Genomic DNA, 10,920 nt, shown 5'->3' with positions numbered 1-10,920 from the left:
GAGAGAGAGAGAGAGGTGACTAGAGTGATGGGACCCGGCTGAGGGAACAGCAGCCAGTGATCACTCTCCGAGCTGGTAATGACAGGTAGATGACGATTTTGATGTTTATTTGTTTGTTTGTAATGTATCTTTTTGGCGTTTCAGCAGTTTTATCGCGTTCTTATTTTCGCTGAGTGGAAGAAATTCGCATTTATTGCATTTATAGATATTCTGAACAGTGCAAGCCGTGTTCACGGTATCATGTTGTACATCTGAAACTAGATCTGACGTGGAGAAATGTCTGGAACATGTCGTATCTTGTGTTGTGTTGGATGTTGTTTGCTGATCGCTGTTTATTTCAAGCGTTGCTATATCAAATAAACACATTCACTTTAATCGGACTTTCATTCATAAACTGTTACCTGCTGATTTCACAGTCAGTGATTGCATCTTTTCAGGTGTTTCGAATGTAAAAACAAAGCCGATTTACTTAAAAATCGCTTCGACTCGGGGTTCATCTTTTGAACAAAATTAAAACGTGTTCTGTTTGTCTATTTGCGTCTTAAGGGGGGCTGGGAGGACAAATAGATGTGGTCTGTTTTCAGTCTGGCGTCACACATTACGTCTGTGTGTTTTCCTGATGTGCTGAGGGGAGGATGAAAAAAAAATGGCGTTCAGGACCACGGACAGCTCCAGACGGACGGGGCTGATAACGGCGAGCGGGGTTTTAATGTCTGGAGAAACTGCATTTTGATTGTTAATATCTGAATTTATGCATGTCATTTTCAAACTGGAGTTTATACTTTTTGTGGACTGTTAGGTTTTAGTTTTAGTTTTAAATTTTGAGTGTTGAGACTGTTAAGCATTAGACTGTGTCCAAATAATTCAGGCTTCAAAGTGCTGGCTGCACTTGAGATATGCTATAGCATAGGAAAGTCGTTGTATCTATTGGTGTCATGGTCAGTGTAATGTTAGCAGAAGTGTCTTTTAACCATTTTATATGATTCTCCTATACACCACTATTGATTTTGTTGAAAAATCAACGGCACCATCATCATCATCAGCAACAACAGTAATAATAATAATAATAATAATTAGGATATTGCTCTGGTCACAAGAGGGCAAAGTTTGTGTTGTCCTGTTTTCGTGGTGGATCACATCAGGTCATGAGGCTGCACAGCTCACACCTGTTTCAGACCATCTGTTGACAGGAGGGATAAGAGATCAGTTTTAGGTTGAAAGGGGCTGCTACATCACTCTCATTAAAAGACTAATACAATCTATTAAATGTCGCCCCATTTTGCCATATGATTTAAAAGCCTGAAAGACCTGGGAAAAAATAGCAGCAAACATCAAATGAACCGGATGCTGCACTGCCTCAGAGCTTGAGTTCATAAAAGAAAAATATTTCAGGCTGATGTCTCTGTTGTAGCAGGTAAGGAAGGCATATATGTTTGGATGAGCTCATTGGTGTAATGGCAATAGAGACAGTGAATTAAAATTTTTGATGCAAGATTGTCAGTGGTGTTCCCATTAATGGATAGAGTAATGTAACACCCTCATATGTCTGTCAGGTTATGATTCATGTCTCTTTACACCTGCTGTTCTTAGAAAAACTCCTGGTTGTTTTTAGCATTTTATTTGAATATAAACGACGCTTGCTCCAGTATCTCTGTGGTAAATTCCCCAGCTATTAAAAGCCCCCGTTTTTAGCCTAAAAAATACACAGTTCCTAGTGTGAAAATTTGTCTGCCTCTCTCTAAATTCTGAAAAGTCAAATACAAGGAGCTTCAGCAAATCCTCTTATAGCAAAATTGCATTTTAACATCACAGATGTTCTCAGGTTCAGGACTGTGACTGTAAACATTGTATAAGGCCTCACTGTGTTGCTCCTACATCTTGCAAGGTAATTAAACACAACAACACAACCAGAACTATTTCAACTCTTTCTAGATTTACAGTTTTCATTCTGTGGGTGGATGATGAATATTTAAACACTGCTGATTAGAAGCTCAGCAGTGACTATGTTCAGGTGCAGCTACAGAGACAGTGACAGTGTCAGCATAGAATATTTTCACACAAAGCCGACAGAGAGAGAAAGAGAGACAGAGTGAGGGAGAGCAAGAGAGACACTTTTAGACATGTGAGTCAGACGTTCACAATAGTCCTCGGCAGGTACACATTAGGCAGTGATGTAATTAAAGTGATGAACCAGGAAACCGTGGGCCTCATCTTCCTGGAGCACCACGCTCATTACACTCATTGGGTTACGTGACTGATTATGTGATGGTACACCATGTCTTACATGTCTTTTTTTTTTTTTTTTTTGTACACAAATTGGTGTATTTAAATAATAAACCCTAAGGGGGTACACAGCATTTCCAAACAGTCACATTTTATTAGAATTACTAATTAGAGAAAAAAAAAATCCAATTGAGGTGCTTGACAGTTGACATTTAATAATGCAATCGAAGGACATAACTTAATTCTTGCAGTCATGTTATGTTTTCAATATGAGTGGCTAATGCCATGTCAATGACATGAAAAAAAAAAACAAAAAAACAAAAAACATGAATTTAACTAGATAACCATGTTTCTGCAGGACTCCAATGATTTTTAATGGGACCCACCAGATGGCAGTTGTATGGCTTGTCCTCCCACTGCACTTTAAACATGTCACAGCAGAGTAATGACACTGATGGCAAGGCGGCCCCGTGCTTAAAGACGTTACTCTGTTAGAAGGTCACAGTTTTAGTCCATAGTTGTGTGTGTCAAACTGTCCTTCAGTGTGACAATGAACTTCTCTTGCCTTTAGCACTGATCACACACCTTGCATGAGTAAACAGGGAGCTCTGCATGTATCTGCCATTCTCTGAGTTTTAATTGAGAGAATGTAAAACTCTTAATTCAGAGTAAAATTCTTGAAACCTTGAGAGGAAATAATTAAAAAGCAACTGAAGAACACTGATAATGGTTCACTTTCTCAGACACTCAAAGAACCTGAAATGAGGCACAATCAGTTGCAATGCTATAGCGACAGCACAGCTTGTTGGTTTGATGCCATATAATACTGTGTATCCTAATACTCACACACATACAAATCAATTTTAGATAGTGTTTCCGAATACTTGAGATGTACTTTTGAATGCTTGTCTAAATTGATTTCCTGCCAAACATGATAGGCTAAACAATTTCTGTGATAATGTTTCATTCATAAATGTTAATGAGTGTTTACGGCATTTCCTTTGGCCTCTGTAACAGTGATCTACTTAACTCATAAGAGAAACCAGGCTGTTACACAGAGATGAGACTGGAGATGAAAGGATGTACCGTAGCTAAGGGAAACCCTAAACGTTGTTTTGGCTCAATGCTCATCTTATATAACCTGTTGCTGTTGCAGTCTCATCTGTTTAAAGCTCCAATCCGCAATTTGTGCAACACACATGCACAAACTGTGGTTGAGTCTTTTGGGACTCAACTACATTGAGCCTACTGGGAGTGTGGACCATGTTGACTCAGCCATTTTGTGATAGCACACCATAGAGTGGGAGTGAAACAGCAGAGGGGAAAAAATAAGACATCCCAAAGATCTCTATTCTGATAAACCAGAGAGCACATTAAGCTAATGGTTTGGCTTCATGATTTAACCCAGGAAAAAAATTATAACTGGTTATTTGCTCTTTGGATGGTTTGTAAATTTTCATATTATCTATATCATCAAAGCACAGAGTAATGTGGCATAACATTCTCTACAATAATGTGTAATTACTGGCAATGTGATTCTCCTCTGGCACTGACAAAAACATACTGAGAGTCTTTTTTCCTCTTCGTCTCTTACTTTTATTTACCAAACCAATTCAGCTCTGGTGCACTGAGACAGTCATTGTGATTCACTACTAGCATATACGAACCACAAACACAGTTATATGAGAAGCACTGAGCTATGAAAATGCTCAAAAAGATACTGGGGGGATTGCAAATGCAGATAAAGAGAGCAATCCAAGGACAACATTTATTGCAAAAAAAAAAAAAAAAAAAAAAAAAAAGAATTGACACAATACAAGTGGAAAAGGTGGAAAAGCCACAAATGATGAGCTGATATATTTGATATCGATAGATTTACATGTGAGATGGCTTTGCGATTACAAGAGGGAGTTGCAGATTAGGCACTCCATATCAATTAAGTGCTATATTAAGAGCTATATTATTTGAATCAGCTGTAGGCTACTATTTTTATGTATTTCAATAAACCTTTTAAAAGCTTTGTTTTCCTGTGAGAGTTTGAATAAATGTGGCTCAACTGCAATGTACTAATCCGATAAACTGCCTGTTGATGTTGTTTCAACATAACAAACAGAATCTAATACAATAGAAAACAAAGGACACCACAAACATCACATGCAGTGATGCTGAAAGTATATTCAATCATCTGGAAAACATTTCACCACTACTGTCATTGCTATTGTCATATTTGGTCCATGAAAGGCAAACTCTCATATGGTTGGTCTTGTAAAACCCAAAGAAAATCATAAACCTACAAAGATGTGAGAATATGTTCCTTAATTGAAGAACAAAATCAAATGTGGAATACAGCATCTTGCAAAATGTGTGATATTATTTGATATCATGTTGTTATGAAGCAACAGAGTCCCAGTAGTCAGAGAAGTGCATGTAATTTTGTTGCTGCTGATGGTGAGGTTGTTATGACTATGCTTTGAAATGAAATAATACAATCTGATGGTGTGCGGGTCAGCACTTTCCTTATTCAGTAGTTTACACATCACTGTGTCTGAGGAGGGGATGTAATATTTCATGACATATTTCATAACAGGAGACAGCGACACCCATGCTCTAAGAACAGTGTTACGTAACATTCTGGCAGTGTGTGTGAGAGGGTATGTCTGTGTATATGCATACAGCATGATATATAATCATGTGTATGCATGTGTAAAGTGTGAAGGCAGCAACTACTGCAGATTCATTATGACACAGAGAGAAAGAGATTGTCTCCCCATACCAGAGGCTGTGACCTAACTTGTGTGTGTGTGTGTTTGTGTGTGTCCTTATGCAGGCAGACAGATGTGAAGGATGACTTCTTGCTCAGAGATCTGTGGGTCAGAGTATGTTGAGCAAGCCCAGGCCAGCGGGAACTGCCAGCAGTACGGAGTCCGCTCCTATCTCCACCAGTTTTATGAGGAGTGCACTGCTTCCATCTGGGAACGTGATGAAGATTTTCAGATTCAGAGATCGCCTAGTCGGTGGAGCTCTTTACTCTGGAAGGTGATGCTCAAACAAGTATTTTGCTTTGATTGATATTTGGATTATTGCCTACAAGGTTAAATGTGACCAGAAATCTGTTCTCTCCAACCAAACCAAGGCTTGGGTTCGCAAAAGCACTTTCAGGCAACGATCATCCTTGTGCCATTCACTGTGAATATATTAAAGAATATAATGATATGGGAACCCCTGCACCTAGGGAGCCCCTCCCACATGTGTTGTCTTCTCTTCCCCCTGCAGGTCTGTCTCGCGTTCGGTACCCTGATCTTGTTGGCGGGCCTCATTGTCCTCCTGGTGGGCTACGCCACCCCTGCCAGGATTGAGGCTTTTGGCGAGGATGATCTCCTCTTTGTCGACAGGTACAGTGATTGTAGACTCAGTGAGAGGGAATCAGTTTATCCTCGCTGAGACTGTAGTTGCGATTACCTCCAGTGTATGTAAATTCCTGTCAAAAGACAATAATGTTTCTAATAAATGACCATAACAGTTTCAATGAAAAACATATGCAGGACATATAGACGCAGTCGTTATTATAATACTGCAGTCAAATTTCAGCCCAGTCTTTGTAAAACAATATAAAATTATACTGAGAAGAGAAATAACTTTTTGTTAATGTTAACAAACGTCCATAAACACACACATGCATACAAGAAACAGGTGCTAGACTAGGGCATTATTCAGCACATGGACTAAAGTCCTCAAACTATAGGTCTACTATGATATCAATTTTATTGTACCAACAATGGTGACATTTCCAGCCAGGTGTCTTCAATCAATTTTATGTACTGCATGTAAACAAACAAATGTCCCATGGCTCTTTGGGTAGTTTTTTGGCTGCAGATTGAAATTTACATGTAATTCATAATTATTGGTTATACCAGTACCAAGGTTAACTTATTAAGTGATGAAAAAAAAAAAAAAAATACCGCCTTCTTTTTCAGCCATGCCGTCACTTTCAACCGTGCACTGGATGTTTGCAAACTGACGGGTGCCGTGCTGTTCTGTGTGGGAGGCACCTCCATGGCCGTGGGATTCCTGCTGTCTGCCTTTGCCAAGAACTACTCCAAAGAGGAGCTGTACCTGCAGCAGAAGTTTAAGGAGAGGCTGGCTGATCTGCACGCAACAGTTGGTGAGGTTTCATTCAGCTCTGTCTCATGACATCTGTATGGAGGAGGATAAGTTATTCTAAAACCAACATGTTTCAGAGCCTGAGTTTCATCAGGGTTATACTCAGACTCATATGAATGGGTATTTATTTACAACATCACAATAGCATCCACCAGTCAAAACAAACAAACAAAAATACACACAATACACATGCACCCATACCAGTCGCCAGAATAAAATGTTGCAATTTGACATTTCTGCAAACCAACAAATATCTTGAAATGCCAAAATTCTGAACCAAAAATACTTTGCATATCAGCATTTAGGCTTATAGCCAATGTGGTGGAGATTGTGTCAACGTCATGTGACTGTTAATGTTTGCACATGTGTGAACGCTAGCTAACATTTGCTTTGTTTGCTTTATTAGCCACCAAAACTACTTGAGGTTAGGAAAAGGTCTTGGTTAAGGTTAGGAAAAGGTTATGGTTAGGGTTAGGACAAGGTCATGGTTAATGAAACGTTAGCTAACGTTCACTAATATTACCTAGTGAACATTGGCTTTCACTGGAGAGGGGACTCGAACCCTGCAGAAGCGATGTCTTTTTGACTATGCCCTAATGCCTAACATGGCATTTTTTTCTTGCTTTACACTAGGTCACAACACATTTCACACATTTGAATGTATCCTTTATTTGCAGACATGTAAATAACATTTCTCTTTTCCTGGCGACTGGGCTGCATGCACCACATAGGCTACGATAATCAGAGCATTTCAGACAATAAATTTTACAGCAAGTGCAAGACTAAGCATTAACATAACACATTAAAACATTAAAGCAAACATTTCAGCCTCACACATTAGGCAAATGTTAACTACATGCCACATAATTTGCCCCGAAAGCACACACTGTGCACGATCTACTAAATAACACAGCAGGAATAAAACAAAAACATGGAAGAGCCAATCCCTATGGGCCATTTTCTTGGCATTTTAGCGTTAAATGTCACAAGTTAATATACTCAGGCTTTCTGATATGCTAAAGAACTGTACTTGTGAGTCACAGTCGTATGTGTTACATAGCAACACTGCCGTTGTCACAGGTAACCCCATCACGAGAGCACCAACCCCCGGAGAGGGAAAGGTGCCGGTCACGCTCTCCAAAGTCCAGAACATCCAGCCAGTGACCACGAAGTCGGAGACCTGACAGCAGTCCAGATGAAGGGATAAAGTGGAGAAATGTGCGTGTGCAGGTGGATGAGTGTGCAGTCCCTGTGTGTGCGTGTGTGTGAGCCCGCGCACGAGTGTGTGTGTAGGTCTATTGTATGTGTGCATCCTCTCTTTTCAAGGGTCATCTTACATGACTGATATTTCTGATCCTCGGCCTCCATGTGCTGTGAATGAGGTCGGACTTTGTTTTGACATGTTTCGGAGCCCGGTGTGAGGTTATATGAGTGCAACAATGGTACAGCTCAAGATGGAAGTTGAAGATTATTGAGTAAAGCACATGCAGGGCTTGCACCAGCAGATCGTGACAGCTATGCCCATCCAAAAACAAACCACAGAGGAAAAACACCACAAGAACATAACTGCTGAACATGCATAAAACCTGATCTGTTTCCACTGAGTCAGTGTCCGTCTTTGCTTCTCTCAAGAAGTTTTGCACATCGTAACAAAAGATGGTGTTTGTGGTACACGGTGTACAAGCAGAGGCAGTGTTGTTTGACGTTAGAAATGTCCTTATTCCCTGCTCTGATCACAAGAAGCACTGAGTAAAGCCCATATCTCTGCCTGGTGCCTAAAAGGACATCGGATGCTTCATCCATGAGTGTTTCTGGGTGTCCGTGTCACTGGGCTTGAGTTGGGTATGTGTGTGCAACATAGCCGATCACAACAACATGGAGCATTTTTCGCTTTTATCTGTTTTTTTATGCAGCAGCTAGCCAGGAGAGCCCTTTGCAGAAGCGTTGCCGACAGCTCACAGATTTTTGTCAAAAGAGATAAGACATCAGAGCAGATTTGAACTTATCTTAAGGGAAGACTTCACACTAACATTTTCTCCTGTTGGCTTGGACCTCAGACCTTGTCTCGTTGCATTGAGTCAATCAGCAGAAGGATCGATAGACTAGACGAGACAGATTGATAAAGAGAAGGTGCCTGAATTGACCTAGACAAAACACACAGACTGAAAAAGCCAGTCATTTTAAAAAGCCTCAAAACTAGACTTATTACTTGATAGATGAGATAAAATATTCTTCACATAGTTTGTTTTATTTTCCAGTGCAATTACTTTTTGGTTTGGCAAGCAGCGGTTACACACGTACACTCTCTCTCTCTCTTATCCAACTAATTCAGGCATATATGCAGACACCCATCTGTCCACACAAGTACATTTTCAAACTTTCAAAATATTTTCAGGCGCCAGACATGAGCAGGTCGAAAGTTGAACAGGTCTTGTGGAAATAAAGATGAAGCGAGGGTGTGAAGAGACAAAACAGAATGATAAAGATGGATTACATAACACGGGGTCAAAGAGTGCGCGTTCAGCTCTCCAGTGACTCCACAGCGGCTAGAAAACCTCGTCACAGCTTTCTGTCTGCTGGGGTTCACTGATACAACAACTGCCCTCCTCGGTTTTCACAAAAAATCTGAAACACTGTCGGTTATGTTGTGTTAAAATAAACTTTCTGACATATGTTTACTCATCTGAATATGAACAAATGATACATGATGATTTTCCACATATCCATATACATCCTACTGCTCTTTTAAACTCAAGTCTATAATGCTTGCCTGCTTTTTTACCTTTTATTTGCATCATCACACACCATAGTTTAGCTTTTTTATATATATATTCCCAGATAAATAATGTATATATTTTTTATTATTTCTGATAATATTGCTCATAAATCATTGTTTACTGGTCAGTCTTGTGTTATGCAAGGTCTCTTTGTTAATTATTACACACTTGACTCAGACTCAACAGATTTTTTTTTCATGACTTAAATAATGCATAATACAGCTAATAATAATACATCTCTTTACAAATAATCCTCTTTGGGGTAAAGCAACAGTACAGCAGCAATGCAGCCAACAGTGTGAGTCGATGAACTGCTATGTGTATGTGTGTGTGTGTGTGTGTGTGTGTGTGTGTGTGTGTGTGTATGTATCTATGCGGGTGCGTGCAATCATGTAAGATGACCTTTTGCCGTCATTCCCACAACCTCCACTCTTCTCTTCCTCGTCTTTTGCCTTTTTCTTCTTTTACTTTTTATAGTTGTGTGATGTCATTTTAACACATCTGGTCTCAGACATGACATAAACACAAAACTAGAACTACGAAGAACAAAACGTCTCAGTTCAAAAGACACCTTATTAAGCTGCAACTACACTGCTGAGGAAAACATACCAAGAAGTGATACAAGCTTTTACGAACAACGAGTTAGCCCTCCATCGTAGTCAGACTGATCAGTCGGTGGTCGATAAATGTGTTGACTTGTAGTGCCATGTTGTGAATAATGAGTTTGTTTTTAATCACTGTCATTTTATGGAGTGAATTTGAGCCCTTAATTTCACACCCAGTTCTAAATGTTAGAGGATATGTTTGTTGGAACTGTTTAAAGGCCACGGTACATCAACAACCATTTAGGAAACACAAGCAGGCAGTGTTACCTTTGCCAAGGATGGGAACATGGATGGGTGCAACAAAAACATCATGAAACACAGGTTTGTTGTAATTCCTGGCAAAATTGCCCATCTACTTTGGCTCAAAACATGACCCATGTATATTGTGGCCTTAAAGATAGCTTCAGTGGCGTGATGTCTGCCAGACTTCAGGGAAATTTCAGTGTAAGATGTTATTTTTTGTTCTCTTTTAAGTTGGTTAACTTTGAACTATTTAATCCAATATTCCCTCTTGAGGTGAATATAAGTGAAACACGGTTTCAAAAACCTGAAAGATCCTGAACAGAGTCTACACAGATACAAGAACAGAAAATATTATCTTTTTTTTTTTTTTTTTTAAATAATTCTTTGTGTGACTAGTCTAATCTCCTTACAGCTGTCTAAACAGGGAGAAACCACACGACTTTCCCCTGTTCAAACAGCCGCAAGCAGATCAGATCTGCACCACAAGGGACTAAAACAGACAGTTTTTTTCTGCTGTGTAAATCCAAGCCAAGGGAAAAAGTTTTCTGGTTTCGACATCACTTCCTCTGATTCTACCTTAAGGGTGTCCTGATGTGCCAGTGGATTCTATAGACATAGAGACGAAGGCCCTGATTTACTAAAGCCTTTAATGTGTGCAAAAACATTTAGCATGTGCAAAACCGGTGACATAATCCGTGACTGCTCAAGATTGTCTTGCACCCATGACAGGTGTTAATGCTGACTTTGAACAGTGAACATGTTTAATCACCCAATAACGGTTTTAGTACATCTGGGTCCAAGTACACTGCACCTATTACATATTGGATAAAGAGCAAATATATATCAATGTTAATATATGTCTATTTTTCAAAGAACATAATAAAAACTGGAATATTCTGCAGCTCAGTAAA

General features: G+C 39.5%; 1 protein-coding gene across 1 annotated transcript; it reads left to right on the top strand.

The window, feature by feature from the left end:
- Positions 1 to 10,920, top strand: nrsn1 (neurensin 1). The gene is made up of 5 exons (XM_030073228.1): positions 1 to 85; positions 5,051 to 5,259; positions 5,497 to 5,615; positions 6,198 to 6,385; positions 7,465 to 10,920. Exons 2-5 carry the CDS (start codon positions 5,068 to 5,070, stop codon positions 7,566 to 7,568), a joined length of 603 nt encoding a protein of 200 aa, XP_029929088.1. The 5' UTR covers positions 1 to 85; positions 5,051 to 5,067; the 3' UTR covers positions 7,569 to 10,920.

The sequence above is a fragment of the Myripristis murdjan genome, chromosome 16 (assembly GCF_902150065.1).
Source record: "Myripristis murdjan chromosome 16, fMyrMur1.1, whole genome shotgun sequence".
NCBI classification, from domain to species: Eukaryota; Metazoa; Chordata; class Actinopteri; order Holocentriformes; family Holocentridae; genus Myripristis; species Myripristis murdjan.
Note: the sequence above shows the minus strand (reverse complement) of the source record. Positions and strands in the feature narration are given on the sequence as shown.

What these genes read in the sequence shown, in the direction of transcription:
- nrsn1 (XM_030073228.1), top strand. Translation starts at nt 5,068, where the DNA reads ATGACTTCTTGCTCAGAGATCTGTGGGTCAGAGTATGTTGAGCAAGCC. An exon ending in GATCTCCTCTTTGTCGACAG is followed by an intron (nt 5,616 to 6,197) that starts GTACAGTGATTG and finishes CTTCTTTTTCAG; the next exon opens with CCATGCCGTCACTTTCAACC. An exon ending in TGATCTGCACGCAACAGTTG is followed by an intron (nt 6,386 to 7,464) that starts GTGAGGTTTCAT and finishes CCGTTGTCACAG; the next exon opens with GTAACCCCATCACGAGAGCA.